Source organism: Xyrauchen texanus, chromosome 2 (genome assembly GCF_025860055.1).
Source record: "Xyrauchen texanus isolate HMW12.3.18 chromosome 2, RBS_HiC_50CHRs, whole genome shotgun sequence".
Lineage (NCBI taxonomy): Eukaryota > Metazoa > Chordata > Actinopteri > Cypriniformes > Catostomidae > Xyrauchen > Xyrauchen texanus.
The window spans coordinates 52,210,212-52,230,161 of NC_068277.1; the positions used below are offsets into that span (position 1 = coordinate 52,210,212).

The 19,950-nt window shown below is 37.3% G+C and overlaps 1 protein-coding gene across 3 annotated transcripts in view; it reads right to left on the bottom strand.

Moving 5' to 3' along the window:
• LOC127658785 (TBC1 domain family member 19-like) overlaps positions 1–19,158 on the bottom strand; it is a 39,431-nt gene extending 20,273 nt beyond the window's left edge. For 2 of the 3 annotated variants that reach the window (XM_052148344.1, XM_052148340.1), the window contains exons 1-11: positions 18,980–19,158; positions 18,781–18,853; positions 18,658–18,703; positions 15,591–15,666; positions 10,105–10,179; positions 9,954–10,017; positions 6,357–6,403; positions 5,578–5,688; positions 5,048–5,120; positions 1,839–1,877; positions 1,433–1,545 (exon numbers count right to left, since the gene is read on the bottom strand). In XM_052148344.1, the coding sequence (XP_052004304.1) occupies positions 1,433–1,545; positions 1,839–1,877; positions 5,048–5,120; positions 5,578–5,688; positions 6,357–6,403; positions 9,954–10,017; positions 10,105–10,179; positions 15,591–15,666; positions 18,658–18,703; positions 18,781–18,853; positions 18,980–19,138 (876 nt within the window). In that variant the 5' untranslated portion in view covers positions 19,139–19,158. Of the gene's footprint in view, positions 1–1,432; positions 1,546–1,838; positions 1,878–5,047; positions 5,121–5,577; positions 5,689–6,356; positions 6,404–9,953; positions 10,018–10,104; positions 10,180–11,702; positions 11,728–15,590; positions 15,667–18,657; positions 18,704–18,780; positions 18,854–18,979 lie in introns of those variants that run through there. The other variant, XM_052148347.1, reaches the window with a different exon arrangement.
• Positions 19,159–19,950: the final 792 nt, after the last annotated feature.

Below are 19,950 nucleotides of genomic sequence, written 5' to 3' on the forward strand. Positions count from 1 at the left end.
GGCAACCTGTGAAGCTCTGGTGAACTCCATGCACAAGAGGGTTAAAGCAGTGAAAATAATGGTGGCCACACAAAATATTGACACTTTGGGCCCAATTTGGACATTTTCACTTAGGGGTATACTCACTTTTGTTGCCAGCGGTTTAGACATTAATGGCTGTGTGTTGAGTTATTTTGAGGGGACAGCCAATTTAAACTGTTATACAAGCTGTACACTCACTACTTTACATTGTAGCAAAGTGTCATTTCTTCAGTGTTGTCACATGAAAAGATATAATCAAATATTTACAAAAATGTGAGGGGTGTACTCACTTTTGTGAGATACTGTATGCATGACTTTATTTCTTCTGCAAAACACAAACGCAGATTTTTAGGAGAATATCTCAGCTCTGTAGGTCCATACAGTGCAAGTGAATGGTGACCAGACCTTTAAAGCTTCAAACATCACATAAAGGATACATAGAGTAATCCATTCGATTAAACCATCCAGTGGTTTAATCCATGTCTTCTGAAGCGATATAATCACATTGGGTGAGAAACAGATCAATATTGAAGTCATTTTATTACTATAAATCTCCACTTTCACATTCTGAATGTGGAGAATTATAGTAAAAAAGGATTGAAATATTGATCTGTTTCTCACCCAATGTGATTATATCGCTTCAGAAGACATGGATTAAACAACTCGTATAATTCTGGCCACAAAGTTTTGGTCACCATTCACTTGCATTGTGAGGACCTACAGAGCTGAAATATTCTTCTAAAAATATATGTTTGTGTTCAGCAGAAGAACAAAAGTCATACACATCTGGGACGGCATGAAAGTGAGTAAATGTAATTTGTGAGTAAATATTTGGGTTAACTATCCCTTTAACTTCTATTGTTTTTATATTGAGCTACTGATAATAGTTTCTACTGGTTTCAAAAATTGTTTCTGGGCTCTGGTGTCATTTTGATTATGTTTTGTCACTGCATTTCAGTTTTAAAAGAAAAATGAATGGCATATTATGGTCTTTATGAATCGGGTCAAATTGACCCACAAGTTCTTCTTAGGTACTTTTTATAACTTAATAATAATAATTGTAATATTATCAGATTCAAGCTGTTTATTTTTATCAATTCCGTTTGGCAGCACTATTGGTGCAGAAATTAAACACTTAAGCATTAAATTCATTTTTAAATAACTTTTACATCCATACATTTAAAAACTACGAATAACTAACTAATACTGTGGTCCTTGCACCTTTTAAGCCATCTATCTTTCTCTTTTGGTTGCCTTCATAGTGTAAAATACAACACTTTTAGTAACTATACTTTTGAAAGAGTATTATGCACAGCATATGGAACATTTCTGCAATTAATGTGGGTTTATGTATATCTGAGGATCTGTGTATGTCTGTGTGTGTATGAAAGGGAGAGAGAGTGTATATTACCTCAGGATCGTCAGTGGAGTTCAAGATGAGAGTCCATAACTGGGCTCTGAGACCTGTGGGGCAGCCCTGTCTACTGTACTGCTGTGCTGCTGCACTGTCCTGCTCGCTCACCACTGCACAAATGCAGAAAAACAGGAGAGGGACTTCCAAACCTCCAAAGCTTATCCATATACTGTGGTGCAATTTAAAAAGCTTTTAAATTCACAATGTTGAGACAGACGGTTATAAATGGCTGTGTAGAGAGAGACGCTCCTTTTCTGAATGCAAACACATTTGTCACTGTCTGCCATACAGAACTCCACCAGGGCAATGATGTTACGTTTATGCTTTTACTTTGAGTTTTAAATCACAGCTCATGACAAAGTCATCCATCATATGTAAAAAAAATAAAAAAATAAAAGTGTACCTTTTTTTCCAATGTGAATGTGCTCACTCTCAAACAAATCTGTTAAAACAGCAGAGAAAGGGAAGAGATAACAAGAGACAGAAGAAGAGAGTGAGAAGCATGAAACAAAAATATTTCAACAATAAGTGGTGAAACTCTTACCATTAGTGGCACTAAATTGGTCGACATTATGGGCTGGGCAATATGGCTACAAAAGTGATATCTTGATATTTTTCAGTCTTTTCGATAATATCTCAATAATTATGTATTTGCTCTAAAATAAAAGTTATATATTTTTTTTATTTATTGGAGGAACCATCATTTCAGACAAACAGTTCATTCAATATTTTAAAGGCACTGAATAAAAATCAATTAAAAAATAATAAAGACATGTTTCCTACAGTTTTTCACTAAATGAACAAAGGGATAATGAGATCTAATCATTCTGACTAATATGCACTTATATATTTATATTTTATATAGAATTATAGTGTAAAGGGGGTTCATGGAATGGAGGCGGCGAGAACCGGCTTGACAATATAAATAATAGTTGAACATAAAACTGAAACAAAAAGACAAACACATAAAGGTGTCGGACAGCTGTCAGTAAATCTCTCTCTCGCACCGCAGCTTCCAGTCGGCCTTTATCCCTCTCTGAGGCTTGATTAGCCTGATTAGGGGCCGGATGTGTGGAATCATGACCCACCCTGCCACATATACATAGTAGCTTTAAGAATAACCATTACTTACCTTCATATACTTGTACAAAAATTACTTTAATTTTTTTGGGAGCGCAGTAGAATATTGCATAATACAAAATTAGTACTGTTGGAACCAGTAAGCTTCTTATTATAATATTATAATTGATATAACTGAATTATAATTATTATTTTGAGGATTAGATTTTATTTACATAAACGTCATATATTTCTGTCCTATTTACTTCACCTATTTACCTGGAGCTTTTATTTTGATACTAAAATTGCTGTGTGCATTTGACAGTTTACAATGTTCCACATCTGGTGAAGTGCTGTTATCACCTCCTCTTCTGTTATACTGTGCCACATTTGTAGATTTCCATAATCATTTTATGATTTGTTTAATCAGAGTTTTTGTTTTTGTGGTTGCAACGAGTGACTGGACATTCTGTCGATCGTTTGGTTTCTATATTTGCAATTGCACTGGGTAACCCCATTCGCTATGAACTGGCACTGGTCCAAAATCATGCTGATAACATTACATTGATGCCAGCCTCTCAGTTGCCAGTTAAAACTACTTGACTTTGGCCAAGAATGTTACACCTACCAACTGTTTTCGCGAAGGTCTCTTCAGGCAGAGGTCTGTTATACACACATGGCCGTTCAGAATAGAGAAGAGGTGACAGACATTCCCACTCCCTCCGACTTTCTCTCTGGTTCTTACACTTCACTTTTGATAGGTGTAAACTCTGTGAACTGTGGTCTCCTATACTCTCAGTCTGACTGTAGTATCTGGGTGTGTATGTGTAGCTACATTTAGCCCCATCACTCTGTTTGATTGAGGACTCTGGTTCAAATAAATAAGGCTGGGCATAGAAATGCATCTATTTTTTGACTACAAACTCTTCTGACATGTTTAGTAAGTTCTGTCCCCTCTGGTTTGTGCGCAGTTAGGTTGTGTTTTCTGTTGTTAATGTCACTGGTGGTTCTGTTGAAGCAAAACTTTTTCTTGAATGCCCAATTTCGCGCATGCAGCGTAACAACTGCTCTCGTGCAAGAAGCTCTAAAGCTTGCATGCAGTTGGTCTTATGAACGCACACAGGAGATCAATGGTCAGTCAAGACTTCTACTTAATAATACATTAGATTTTGGTTTGTTTCTCATGAAACCTTATTGTATTCCTTCAGAACAAGACTCGAGTCACATACAATAATTGAAAAGACTTCTGAATTATATTGTGTGACCTTTTGAAGCTTGAAGAGGTGGTCACCATAAACTGCCACTGTATGACATCACGGAGTACAAAATAATTTCACAATTTCTCCCTTTGTGTTAGGAAAAAGAAAGTCATCTGGGGTTATAACAACACAGGTTTGAGTAAACAATGACTGAATTTAAATTTTTGGGTGAACTATCCCTTTTGAATCATTGCAATAGTCTCGATATTGCTTAGCGAATCATTTTGATAATATAATGAATATTCCATATATATCACACAGCCCCAGTTGACAGTTTTATGACTACTCGAAATCATTCACACGAGATGGCGAAATTGTAAGATATATGACTTGTCTTAGAAAAGGTACAACTTTTATACCCATAGAGACCGAACAATCGACAAACTGAATTTCAAATCGATATAATACAGGCATAACATTTTAGCTAGACTCCTATCAGGTGTATCTGATTTCAAATTAATTAGTTACTTAGTAATTAGTTCATTATAATTAGTAAACTCATACCATTTAAAATGTCTGTACTCAGATTAAAGTTACTAACATTCAATAAAAGTAATTACTTTTAAGTACATTACTTGCACTTAAGTAATATGTATAATACATTTAATATGAATACATATGTACGTCTGTTAACGTTTCTGTGACAGCTGAAGTGTGACAATGAAAATATAGACATTTTTAACTTGAGTGGAAAACCAAAAACTTTTCTAGGAAAAGTAATTTAATAGTAAAATTATTAGTAATGTGATTACTTTTTAGATGAAGGAATCCATAAAGTAATCTGATTAATTTTAGAGAAATATTTAGTAATTTGTAGTGGATTACTTATTGAGTAACTTGCCCAACACTGCTCCTATCCACTTAATTTTAAGCAAGCATACATCTGTAAACAAACTTGGTTACTCATTCCATATTTACTTATGCAATAAAAATGACTGATGTACATCAAAAACCTGCAAAAATATGCTTCCCTGATCTCATTTAAACCCCTGCCTTTTCTCTGTCTAACATCGTACACAGCTATTTTACCAAAATTCATCATTTGTTGGTTCATTTATTTTTCTCAATGGGAGTCATTCAGAACTAAATTTAGGGGGATGAGTGATGGTGAAACTTCTGTTTACTTCTGGCATGTTGGTCCTTTTATCAAAAACAGAAGCATACATCTCTTTGGACCACATATAAGTGCATCATGGCATGACTTTGGGATCTCACATTTGGCACGAGTAGAACTTAGACCACATAATATCCAATTAATGATGCATGGTTAGATGATAAAGGAATAAATAAATACCTGGAGGAACATGTGTGTGATCATCTATACCAAGCTGCCCATAAGTTAGACCCAGTTCTGGATACGTCTCCCTCTGCAACCCAGACAGTTGATGGGTTTAATTATTTCTAATGGGCAAAGTTGGTTAAAGCTATGATAATTCACCTATTAAAAGTCATGTAATTTACTGATTAATGGAACCTTTTTGGCCTCAGTCAGGTTAACATAAATCATTTTCATTGTATCACAACTACGACTTTGACATGTAATTGAATAACAACAGTAAACTGTGATGCAGAGGTTAAATAATTGTGATAAATAAGCCAACTTGCAAGCCAACAGATGGTTTAAATGAAGGATACATTGTGGTTGAGCACAAAGATAATTTGTCAGTTAGATTCCTTTCCTTAAATCACAGTAACACATGATTACTTTAATTTGTTTACAGAAATGGTTTTAGATGATTATAAGCAATGAATGTAAATTGCTCGTGTCTAGACATGAAAATAAGGGAGAGATAGGAAAGAGCAGGAGACACAGAAGAGGCTCACCGTTTGAGGAATGTCACGGACATTGAGGGAAACTTGGATTAATCCCCATTGGCTTCTGACAGTGACTTCTTCACTACGCTCATTATTAGGGTTCCTTAAACCAATCAACACCTGGAAGAAAATATTTAATATATCATTTAAAGAAGACAAAATGTGCACAGCGAATATATTATATAAAATATACACTGTTTCTTTACACAGTTTTCTGTTTTCAAATATCTTTTGGCAAAGATTTAGGAATAAAATCAGACAAATTTCACATCAAATACAGCTGTAAAATACCTTAAACAAAATCAACTATTCAGAGAATGGAATAACTTTTACACAAACCTCACCACTAAAATGATTTCACATCTAAACATTGAGAATGTTTATACAGTATATGCGAAAGATGCTCTAATATCACTAAGTGCTAACCGCTAGGCCTCGACTCCTATACAAAGTTTACATAACTATCACGGTCACTTCTTTATTTGCATTTATCTCAGTATAACTAGCAAGCTCCAAATGTGACTTACTAAAGCTTGTAAAAAGCTGTACTTTAGGCATTTGGTTCAAAGCTTTCTGAATTTTGTGCTAATCATAGATCAAAATCAGAATCCAGATCGGTTCATGCAAATCACTTTAACAACCGCTCAGTCAATTATGGCTCAAAGTAATTTAGCTAAACATTTCCTGAGAGAATCCAATCAGTTGCTTTATATCTGGACCTATCGTCCTCAATTGGACCGGATGTTTTCAGTAAACTGATTAGATAATGTAAGCAAGACTGAACCTACCTCAAGGAAGTCTTTGGGTGCATATACAGGTCTGAATTTGCTTAGGTCTGCAAAAAACAGATACCCAAGAATAATCAAACTTCTATATTACAATGTCCTACCGATTACACAAACTGCTTTACAATTGACATGGGTAACATAACAGAATTGTACTGAGAAGCTTTCTTGTTTATTTTTTGTTTCATTCAAATGACATTCAGCCCTAAAATGCCATTATAAAAGGTACAGGTTCCAAACCCTGTATGGATGAGGTGCTGCTGGCACGATACTGATAATATAGTGGATATACCAGCTCTGCAAGAAATGGTAGGTTAAAAAAAGAACCACAAGATTTTAATAATTGCTTAATTGCTCTCTGTTATCTGCTGAGCTCAAGTTATTAAGTATGACACAGTGATTGATATTGATAAACAGCATTAGTAAAAGGTTGCGTTTTTGTAGGTTTCATTTGGTAAACATTCTGGAAGAAGGTCAATAGAAATTCTGGAAGTGACAATAAAATTCAAAAGTGACTTTCAAAGTACAGAAAGCTTGACATTGGTAATAAATAAAGTAATAGAGTAAAATAAATATGACTTAAATTTTGGTTTGTTTCTCACACAAATTTGGACTACTTTGATGGTGCCAAACTCTTCTTTTGTGACATATGGGTTTTGAATGACATGAGGGTGAGTAAATGCTTACACATTTTTCATCTTTGGTCATGTATTCCTTTAACATGACCAAACTTCTTTGGCCTGTTAATACTATATTTCTATATCATTCACATCTTGCAAAAAAAATTAAATCGAACAAGGACAAGAGAGAAAGCAAGATATAAAACAATGCAATAATGGAAGAAGGGGTCTAAGTATGTATAAAATGAAGTACGAAAGAAAGAAAGAAAGAAAGAAAGAAAGAAAGAAAGAAAGAAAGAAAGAAAGAAAGAAAGAAAGAAAGGCAGTTCTGTGGGGTGTCAGTTTCAGTTATTGGGATGAAGTCCAAGGTTCTGGATATGCTCTGGTTTCACAGGAAGGGGTGTTTATGCCAGTGTCCAGCAAACAGCAGTAAATGTTATCATACGCACAGCATAGTTATGGACCTGTTATACTGCTCAGAGCTTCTGTGTAAGAGCCAAACCTCTATGTGTTAACATTCTGCAATTCATGCACCAAAGTATGTGAGTGGAGCGGCATGATTTTGCCTGGAGCGAGGAGTGGAGCGGCATGATTTTGCCTGGAGCGAGGAGTGGAGCGGCATGATTTTGCCTGGAGCGAGGAGTGGGGAGACATGATTTTGACTGGAGTGAGGAGTGGAGCAGCATGATTTTGACTAGAGTGAGGAGTGGAGCGGCATGATTTTGACTGGAGCGAGGAGTGGAGCGGCATGATTTTGCCTGGAGCGAGGAGACATGATTTTGACTGGAGTGAGGAGTGGAGCGGCATGATTTTGACTAGAGTGAGGAGTGGAGCGGCATGATTTTGACTGGAGCGAGGAGTGGGGAGACATGATTTTGACTGGAGCGAGGAGTGGGGAGACATGATTTTGACTGGAGCGAGGAGTGGGGAGACATGATTTTGACTGGAGAGAGGAGTGGGGAGACATGATTTTGACTGGAGCGAGGAGTGGAGCGGCATGATTTTGACTAGAGCGAGGAGTGGAGCGGCATGATTTTGACTGGAGCGAGGAGTGGAGAGGCATGATTTTGACCGGAGCGAGGAGTGGAGAGGCATGCTTTTGACCGGAGCGAGAGTGGAGCGGCATGATTTTGACCGGAGCGAGGAGTGGAGCAGCATGATTTTGACTGCAGCGAGGAGTGGAGCAGAATGATTTTGACTGGAGCGAGGAGTGGAGCAGAATGATTTTGACTGGAGCGAGGAGTGGAGCAGAATGATTTTGACCGGAGCGAGGAGTGGAGAGGCATGATTTTGACCGGAGCGAGGAGTGGAGCGGCATGATTTTGACTGGAGCGAGGAGTGGAGCAGAACGATTTTGACTGGAGCGAGGAGTGGAGCAGAATGATTTTGACTGGAGCGAGGAGTGGAGCAGAATGATTTTGACTGGAGCGAGGAGTGGAGCAGAATGATTTTGACTGGAGCGAGGAGCGGGTTTTAAAAAAAAACGGACCGTCATTGTTTTCTCTCGCTCCAAGAGCGCTCCACTAACGCTCTATCATGGGCAAAACACCTGTTAACGGACCTTAATGCAATAATTAAGCACATGTTAAGCAGTGTTAAACACTATTGGCATAAAGGAAAGATGGAATTTCACATTTATAATCAGAAAGAATGTGATAAAAAAAAAATACTAATTTAAAATCTAGCAGCACTTCGTAATTTTCGATCTCCAGAGCGAAGGTTACTTTAACTTTCTGTTTTCACGCTCCCTAATATTAAGTTAAGCTGCCAGCAAAGATTGACTTAACTACATGCTTGTGTCTCGTCTCTTTATTCATACGTCAACTGGCATATAGCGAAAATTAATGACGGGACGACGAAGGAGAACACGGGTGGTAAGGGGAATGCCACTATCAAAAGTTTATTGTGAAATCCTAAAAGACGTGTCCAAAAAACACGATGATAATCCATTCACTTGTGGAGAAATAATCTAAAAAGGTCAGTAATACATATCCCCCCTATAAAATATTTTGAATAATCATAACAACATTCTAATTTAATGCATCTCAATTTGAACTTTAGGCTATTATGTCTGGTAATAAATAAAATTGAACTTTTAACAATGTTAAATACCAACTGAACTAATCAACATGTTAATATTGCGTAGTTTGACTTAAATTTATTTTTGTGCCTTAGGCTAATTTATGCATTATACATTTGCAGGTGAAAAAGCTCAGTAAATGCAAATAGAGGAAAAAAGTGTTTTTTAGGACAAGGTTAATTAAAAGAAGTGCAATAATAGAAAATAATAGGCAATAATTAGGCAATAATACATAGGCCTAATAATGGTTTTTTTTTTGTTTGTTTTTTTTGGTAATTTATTAATTTGATTTAATTTAATGTTTGGTTTTTGTTCTGGAAATGTGTAATTATTTTCATTGGTAATTTATATTTTTAATTTAATGTTTTGTTTGTTTGTTTGTTTGTTTGTTTTTTCGCATCTAGCAACATTTTTTTTATATTTAATTGATCAAACCCAAAGAATGCAGCCAATATGTTAAAAAGTAAGCAATACAAATTATTTAATTTAGTCTTAGGCTAATGTTAGTGTCCTAATAAAACACATTGTAGCTTTTCTTCTAGTATTGTGAATGTATTTTCCATTTAATACACCTTCTGCATGGAAGGTTGTGATATTAAAAAGCATACTGAAATAACTTTACAGTGGAGAGGTAATTTCTGTACTAATCCAGGAGCGCAGAGCAAGTGAGGAGTGGGAAATGGACAACCCGGAGTGGAGCTGGAGCAGAGTGAAAGAATGCTTTGAGCACGGAGGGGAAATTTTGGCCGCTCCACTCCACTCACATACTCTGTCATGCGCGACACACACACACACACACACACACACACACACACACACACACACACAGAAACAGATGTTACCTTCAATACACATCAGTCAGGGTGAAAATCTAGTACAGACTGTGAGTGTGTGCATCACCTGGATCATCAGTTCCCATCTCATTCCATTTATTTGTCATCTCTTTCTGCTCTGGGACCGGTCTCTAAAAAAACGGAACAACAAAAAAATCTTATTTTTCAAATGCATATACAATAGACTGTTTTTTTGTATAAACGTGTTTAGACTTTACCTTCCTGGCCAGTGGGATTCCCAACTCGGTACACATACTGTTCAAACTTTTTAAGATCCTCTTCTCCCAGCTCGCCTACAACACACACACACACACACACACACACACATAACATAAAGGACAGAAAAAAGGGATGCAGACAAAGAAGGAGTTAAAAAAAGAGAAAAAGCATTAGGAAACTAGATTTGCCTAGTGCTTGCAAGGCCGCAAAGAACAGTGTTAAAACTTTTAAAAGTGCTGTAAAGCAGGCCGTGGACACATTCATCAGAAGACTTTGATGTGCTTTCTGCATATCAATAACTTTGCATGTTCTTATAGTGTAATAGTTGAAGTGGAACATTCAGCTTTAATGTCATATTCAGATTCTTAACAGTTGTCAACTGAGAGCACTATTTTGCTAATCTTGTGTTTGACAAGCGTGAGAAGCGCTTGAATGGTGGTGTTTTGGAAAGAGGGGATGTGTCTAACAGCTCATGGTGTGTTCAGACCAGAGGCATCGAGAGCGTTAAATCGACCAGAAGTCATTCATTTTCTATGGCAGCCAGCGTCTCTCGGTGGCGAGAAGCAGCACGGTGCGTCTTGGGCGGTGTGGCCATCAGAGGAAAGTTCAAGTGCGGGCAACATTATGGTAATGAGCTTTGACGTGGTTCGGCGGCAACCTATTGGAGTATAGAAGTGCTCCGCTCTAGCGAAATCTAGAGAACACAACAGTATAACCAACAGTTTTGGTTCCCACCAAACAATAGTTCCGAAGGCAAAATGGAGGAGAAACTGATTATTGCCATGGTGGGGTTTCCCGTAATATACGATCTGTCCCTGTTTGCTTACAGGGATATATATTTTTTTTTAAACGATGCGTGGACAAAGGAGTCTGAAATTGTTGGTGTGCCAGGTGAGTTGATGAAGTGGATATTATGCTTTATATAATAATATATTAAAAGATTTTATTAGGATATACGCTAATTGTGATATGTCAGCAAAAAGATACCGGTCGACGTGTCTGGATGTTTTGCAGCCCCTTTAAATATAGTTCACAAAACAAAGCATTTTGAACAAACGTTGCCGCCAATTTCAACTACATCAGAACGTCAACGAATCTTCCATAGCTTTGTTGGCAGGGCAGCCACAGCGAATTTTGACGCTCTCGCTGCCTCTGGTCTGAACGCACCGTCAGTCTCGTTGAAGTTCCAGAACAGCTAAAATTGCTTACAGCACCTTTATCGTTTTATCCTTGTCATGACAATCAGTGCACGTTGACTATGCACAAGAGTCAATACACAATGCAACGCCATCTTTGCAGTGTAAAGATGGCTAAAGATGATTTAACAGATTAAAAAAAAAGCTGATCATTCTATCAATGTTAAGGTGTAAATGCTATCCATCCTGAATGCATCCCAGAAAGCAGTGAAGCATCATCCCTAACCGGTCAATTAAAGCCCTGTTCACACCACCAGCAACATTGCACGAGACAGTGGGACAATCCCATTCATTTTCAATGACAGCATAGTGAGTTCCAGCAACACGAGCTGCCGCGGCCATGGAGAGCGATAGGACAAAGTTGAGAAAATGTTACCTTTATGCAAATTACAAATACCTACCAATAAGAGTGAAGACAGCTGAGCTCACATCATCCGTCTCCTGGCAAACTGTAGACAAGTGCAAGCATGGCAGAGGAGAAGTTTCAGCATTGTGATTTACTGTTCTATATTATTTGTCCGTAACCACATGCATGGACATAATCGTGTCAGAAACAGTCTGCATTCTGAGAAAGTTTGATTCATTCATTCATGATAGATTTATTGTCGGTGCGATGCGGGACTGACATCATAAAAGCTGTCTGCTAGCGACTGCTCATCTTGGCCGAAGCAACTCCAACCATCCAGAAGTCTGACTTCACCAGCCAACAACCTGTGTGTAACCAGGAATGGTACTGATGGAGGGGAAAATATGTGGGTTGGAGGGAAATGACCATGAGCTAAGGGATCGCGTGTACACCCGCATCTCCAATAGCAGTTAGCGGTGGGGAATGAATAGGATGTTTGTGGTGTATAAATGTGTGCCATCTACTTCGACAATCTCCGTCTCATCACCTCCCCCCTCTCCAGACCACGCACTGTCCGGGTAACGAGACAGGCTTTCAGCAATTATGTTCCTCCTGCCAGGTAGGTGCCTGATCTTGAACTTGAATTGCTGGAGGGCTAGGTACCACCTTGTTACCCTGGCACTGTGATCTTTTATGGGGTTGCTCCACGTCACTGCCCTGTTATCCATCTTCAGGTCAAACTCCCTCCTTAGCAGGTAGTACCATATACTATCCAGGGTCCACTTGATGGCGAGACATTTCTTCTTCTCCGTTGAGTACCGTGCTTCTCTGGGCAACAGCTTCCAGCTGAGGAAGACGACTGGCTTCTCCTCCCCAGCATCACTTTAAGCCAGGACAGCTCTAATCCCAGTAGCAGAAGCGTCCATCTGGACCAAGAACTGCTGGGTGAAATCTGGACTCTGTGTAGGACTGGGCTGGAGCAGATCCTTTCCTTCAATGTTTGGAATGCTGTATCACAGACCTCAGTCCACACAATCAGGTTCTTCATGGCCTTTGTTAGGGTGGTGAATTTGATATGTATATATATAACCCACCTTACAGGTGATGGTGTAAGGTCCCTGCCACTTTGCCAACAGCTTGTTTAATGATGTGGGTAATATAAGCAACACCTTGTGTCCTGGCTGATACTGTCATAGCTTGGCGTGTTGATCATACTACCTTTTCTGTGTCTGCTGGGCTTGTATCAGGTTTGCTGGTAATGCTAGGGTCGGTCTCTCATTTCCAGGATGTACATGACAATGCTCTTTTCTATTGGTCTGGACCCAGGAGCCTCCCAGCCTTTCCTCGGCAGATCTGGATGACCTTGTACTTGCCAACCATACAGGAGCTCGAAAAGAGAGTGCCAGTTCGATGCTTGTGGCACTTCACAGGAGGCGAAGAGCATGAATGGTAGCCACATGTCCCAGTCTCGTCCTGTGTCTACAACGAACTTTCAAAACATGTTCTTGAGGGTTTGGTTAAACCGCTCCACCAGGTCGTCCGTCTTGGGTGTTGATGGTTCATAGAGGGAATGCCTCAGGGTATCTAGTGGCATAGTCGCAGATCACAAGGATATATTGATGTCCATTATATTGTCCTCTCTAGTGGCACCACAATGTCCATGGCAATGCGCCAGAAGGGTTCAGATATGATGGGCAGTTGATGTAAGGGTGCCCTGCCCTGCTGGCGCACAGCACTGGTCTTCTGGCAAATGGGACATGTAGTGCAGTATGTGTGGACGTCAGAGTACATGATGGGCCAATAAAAGAGTGAGCTGATGTGAGTGTATGTATTGTGCTGGGCTAGGTAAACGTCCCATGGAACAGTGTGAGCAAGGTGCATGACAAGTACACGATAACAAGTACGAAAAATCAAACGGTGGAAAGCAAGTCAAAAACACCAAGTGAAGTATAGATTGTATATGTGTATATTAGGGATGTGCATCTCCATAACTGAGGCCGATGCAATACGCATCTCGATGCATAGCCAACGATACGATACATTAAAGATACATATGAAGCAGCTACTGATGCGATACGATTCACCCCTATTACGATGCAGTGCGATACAATTTCAATTCGATTCAACACAATGCGATTCAATGCAATACGATGCAATGGGAAAAAATATGATGCTATGAAATTCAATATGATAGGTTACAGATAGTTAGCTTTTATTTCTTTGGTTCAGATAGACAGCAAATCATAAATTAAATGAAGTGCCATCTGACTTCTAACGCATGGACCTTTCACAAAAAGGCCTTTGTAGTGCAAAAAAAAAAAAAGATTAAATAAAACCAAATGTTCTTTTCCTGTTCTGTCTCCAGTTACACTTTTAACAGTTCACACATTTAACAGTGAAACAATTTAAGGATGCTCAGGGATAAACAATGAAGAAATGTTCCGTAACTTGCCAGCAGACGAATGTGCTTTCATGTCGGCGTAATCAAGTGTGTTGTTAAATTTGTCCTACTGCCTGTATATTTTACAGCGGCATGACATATTTTACAAACTGCATAGTTTTACCAAAATCTCCATCTCTCTTATAAAACACAAAGTGTTTCCAAACTTTGGATTTGTAATTATTTTGTGGAAGATGCAGCTCTGCCTCTGCCATGTTAATCTATATTCTATGTCAGGGATCCCCACACTTTTTTGCGTGATGATCTACTTTTAAATGACCAACTCAATAAGATCTACCAACTAAACAAAACACAGTTGCGTTTAAAAAAAACAAATGCTTGTTGGGAGCACTGCATTTATCTCTACATGGAATTCATCTTCTAATTAATTAAAAAATATATAATAATGTTACATTTTTATATCATTCAGTTTTAACACTAAACCCAAAACACCTACTGCACAATAGATTACAATAGACAGGGCATTTACATTATTCTGATGACTTGCACTGAATGGAATCAGACAGTTTTGCATAATCCAGGCATTAGCTGCTGGTAGCTAGTCTCAAACACTGCTAGCTTCACAATTTTGCGCTCTGTACTCAGAAGCCCTTGGAGAGTGCAAACCTAGTTGTCATGGCAACTGAATAAACAAAAATCTCACCTGGTAAAAATTTAGGAAAGTAAAGGAAAAACATTATCTTTATTTTTATAAACATTTTATGAAAGCACATTTAAATTTTGTGCGATCTACCAGCATTGCCTTTGCGATCGACTGTTAGATCACGATCGACGTATTGGGCACCCCTGTAGGACACGCCTTTGTCTCCGTAGTGTTGTGATACGTCATGTTCACGTAGCAGCAGTGGTGATGAGAGAACGCACTGGAGAAACAGTTTAGAGAGGAGAAATCAATCTACATATCAAATATTGGTCACTTTCCAAATAATAAATGTATAGCGCATCTACTAATAGCCTGACTGGAGTCACTCAGCATGCCCTGGATTCAAACTTTCAGACTCCAGGTGTGGTAGTCAGCGTCTTTACTTGCTGAGCTACCCAGTCCCCCTACTTTATTTTCTTTATTTGCTACTTTGAATTATATGATTTGCACCTGTATATATTCTTCACTTACTGCTATTTTGACCGATATAAAATATCACTGTAAAATAAATATCATGTTACAAGAGTGCTCTTGTGGGTTGTGCCATCATTTATACAACATCGCTGACATTTAACACTTCCTGCAGTGGGCTCTCACACGGGGATAAAGATGACAAGAACACATCTGGGAGAATTAGTGCGGCAGTTTTATCCGAACACAAGTGGACACAAGAGATGCATTTATGTGACCAGGTGTAAATTAAGTCAATGAGAGAGTTTTTTTAATCTTAGTTTTAAATCTTAGATTAGTTCCTAACCAGAACTTTTGAGAAATATAAATACAGTGCTGCCTTGCAAGCCCTGAAACAACAGAAAAATGGAATAAGAGAAACGTTTTACCTGGGCTTTGCACATATATGCCAGCGGCTCTTTGGTGTGTTCTGGAGGTGCTCTGGGATGCCCAGGAGGCGGCAGACTACACCACACAAACACATCCACAACACACAAACACAGGACAGATGCATGGACAAATAATGAATTATACTAGTTTAACCTCTATAGAAAACCTAATGGTCAAAATTATATATTATTTAAAATTCCTTGGAAAAAGACAAGAAAGGAAATTATGTACGTTGGTCCATTTTCAACCTAAGAAATGTTTCTGAAGCCATAAGTACAGTAGTTCTAAATCTGGGTAGATGGTTGACTTTTATGTCAACTGTAATTTTATGTTTTGTCAGCTGAACAATCAAAACCAAGGTATTAAACAATACATTGCACAGACTGTCGGCCCTATTTTAAGAGTGCTAGCGCTAAGCGCAACACTATGCCATAAGTCATACATGCAAAGTCAACGTATATGGTCATGAAGTTTTGGTATTTTCGTAGAAGCATGCGCTAAGTCTAGGCGGAAGTGGGCTTGGCGGAATTGCGCACAAAGCGCTGATGGGCTTGGTCAGGTGCAATTTAATTTTGAGGTGCTTCTCTGACACCGTCTGCATCCTATTATACTGTATAGTCCATTCCCTATCATGCACTAGTGATATAAACAAAGACAGCAAATTCATAAGTTGGTAGTGGACTGTATGCAATTAATTAGAAGAACAAAAATATTACATTATTGAATTAAATACATTTCTGTTGAATGTCAGGTATATTTCTATGACAGTGATACGCTCCTTTTATAGGTATGGATAGTGTGGTTCTCGTCAAGATTTAAATTTAGCTCAATTAAATTATAGAGAATGTTGAGTATCGTTAATCATTTTCATCTATTGACACAAATCATGGCTAGTATTAACAGTGATTGTATCGGAAACGAACTTCACTTCTACCAGTCGATTTTGATTTTGAAAAATTCATGTATTGAAACTCAAAAAAAAAAATGTAACCAAACATATTTCTAACTTCAAATGAAATGAAAATATATTCAAAATAAAGAAGTGGTCAAACACATTTTACTCTGTCCAACTTCTTCCACCGGCCCCTTTTGCGGTGACTTAATCACCCTACGACAACAGGTGGAAAAATATCAATACAAATTACATAATTAATACCCAGTCCCCCAGTTTTTAAAGTAAATATAAACATAATAATTGAAAAAATAAATCATGACCTAAAGATAGTTCATAAAATGGCTACAACAGTGATCACCATAAACATAATTTGATGTTCCGCTGTATTTGGATATGGACTTTATTACCACCTGCTGGTGGAATCTCCAAACTGCAAATGCAGCAATCGAGTTTAGACTTTGTGATGAAAACAGACGTCTCAGCACAATGACCCATTTCTCAGGAAAATAACAAATTGCACTTTGCGCCACTTCGTTATCGTATGATACACTCACAGTTCGCGTGCATACACCCACAAATAGCACAAAAACTCCCACCCATGACCACTTGCACTGGCACGAAAATTGCGCATAGAATTAGAGCTCTCGTGAAAATTGGATAAAACAGTGCCCTGTATGTCTATTCCTCACATCCTCGTTTTCATTCAAAATTACTAATTACTTACTTATTTGATTACTTAATGGATTACTTCATTGAAAGGTAATCACATTACTAATTACTTTACTTTTAAATTACTTTCTAAAACACTTTTCACAGAATAGTTTTTGTTATTCTCCTCAACAATTTCAAAATATTTATATTTCCTCCTTTTTAATTATCCCTGTCGCTTCAGCTGTTACAGAAATGCAAAGTTCATATTAACATAATTTATTTTTTGTTTTAAATCTATTCTACATAATATTATTATGAAAATATGTATAACCAAAGTAATGTACTTAAAAGTAATTAACTTAATTGAAAGTCAGTAACTGTAAACTGATTACAAGTATTTAAAAAAACAATTTTTTTTTTAAAGTTATTAGATTACTGTAATTAATTTTAATCAGATTACACCAAGCCCTGGAAACATTCAATATATTGCCTACCCTTACTAAGGGGTATGTTGAGTGCAATAGTCTGGTTCCGGAAGACTAACTGATTTTCAAATATAACTTATAAACATTTAAAGACAGGCCTACCATGAGCTCCTAGGCTGTTCACCGATGGTATTTGCTACAGTTGAAGCCATCAGTCTGCATTGTTTCAACTTCTTGTTTAAAAATGTGTTCTATAGTGGAATTCCTGGTGAACAACTACATTGATTGGTGTAGCTTTCTCTGCTGGACCATGGGTAGAGTAACAAGCCCAGAAGCGACCTCATACTCTAATGACGCAACCAAGTCGTCTCCATTATAATCTTATATACTTATAATAAAAAACTGAAAAATCAATAGTTTTATATATTCTCATTTTTTTTTAAATAACATAATTTGCAATGTTTAATGGGATTGTAGTTTGTGCCTTCATGAAAGACTGTAACACAGTCTTGAATCTTTGTTTTATTGGGGGAAGATTTAAAAAAAAAAATATATATATATATATATATATATATATATATATATATATATATATACTTTTTGCCTTTGTTTGTAATGTTGTTATTCACCTTGAGCTGGTTGCTTTGGTGCATGGTTTACAAATCTGTAACCAAATTTACTGTAAAAATGTCCAGCTCAAAGTGTATCATGCACTTTCATCTGTAAAGTCAGGCACTCCTGACAGTATTTAGGCCTGGATCATTTTAGGCTTAATGAATGAATGTGTCTCTTGCCATTTTTACATTTTGCCAAAAAAGTTCCTGCCATAAAACTGTATAAACAAATCACAGGAAGGAACAATCTGGACACTTTCAAAGTATGAGTGGCAGAGAAAGCGAGTGTTCATCTTGTCTAAATCTCATATCTTCTTTTTTTTAATACTGATGGTCTCAGTGAGGTAACATGGGAATAATCCATTAAACATAAAAATTACAGGATTTATAACTATATTTATTTCCGAATACAAAATGGAAAAATACAAGTAAAATGAACGATGAGCAACAAACAAATGGAAATCATAGATGCTCTACTCACATGTGCAATTCCCTGTAAACTGCATTTTGTAATTTTCTCTCCCAACCTAAAAGAATACACAGAGAGTCATTCATGTTTCAATGGAAGACTGTAATGTGACAGTTAAATACAATGAAGTCACACCTGACGCCTTTAACAAACTCCGCACGTCGTCTTTAAGTGATTCTAGTTTAATCTCCGGATTGTGCAAACATTCCTACGAAGACAAACACATTTCAGCAATAACATACTAGAGAAAACACAAGATGGTTGTGTACAGCACTGCAGTGACCGTATATCGTGTTGCACACTCTGCAGTCTCAGTTCTGTTGTAGCGACTCACTTTGGCCTGTTTCTCCAACTGAGAGTGTAAATGAGTCCCTTTGAGCCGCTGTACTATTTGAGCGATAGTGAGAGACAGTTCTGTGCTCTCGTCCATCATTATTTCACTTGAATGCTCATTAATTCCAGAGATTGTTGTGATCGTCTGTTGGCGCAGCATCAAAGCGGATGAGGCACTGAATCCAGGCAAACGACAACAAATCCTTCAGGAAACACGACCCTGAGCAGAAGGTTCCTGGAGTACGACTTTCGTTAGTGTAGTAGATTTTATATGGTAAGGTTTAAAATAATGAATGCCAAAAAAATAAAAATAAAATGTTCCTGTTTGGTGCCTAAAATGGGTACGTACAGTTTCAGACTTTTTCTGGATCCATTTAATAAAACCTGATATATATATATATATGTCCCATAAATACTGTATGGGCGATTCTATAATTGCCGGTAAATTTGGTGTCCAAAGTCATTATTTTTTTCTTCTTTTTTTAAATGGTTATATTTTTTATTATTTTAATATTTTGTTACTCATTGTCAAGGGTCACAAGATGTTACAGGCCATAACATTATAATATTTTCTGTAAAAAGTAAAAATATAGCTGAAAATCATGATTTCTTGTTGTTCGAATTAGTCAGTATATTTTTCCATCATGTACCATTGAGTAATCAAAATATTTTATTTTAATTTTCTTTTGGTAATATTTTATTTATTTTATTTATAAACGCCTTAAATAGACATTTTCCTAATTCTACAACATTAAATTATTTAAAAATATATTTTATCTTATGAAAATGTGTATCCATAAATCTTGCATCAATTCTGTTACTGTGCCATACTTTGCCCTTAAATTGGAAATTATCTCCCTCAACTATGTAAGATACAGGAAATGCACTTTCCCTCACTGATAGGATCTAAAGCACTGAAAGGTATGTGTGCTCACTCTGAGAAAATATTTGAAATCTAAAAATTTCTTACAC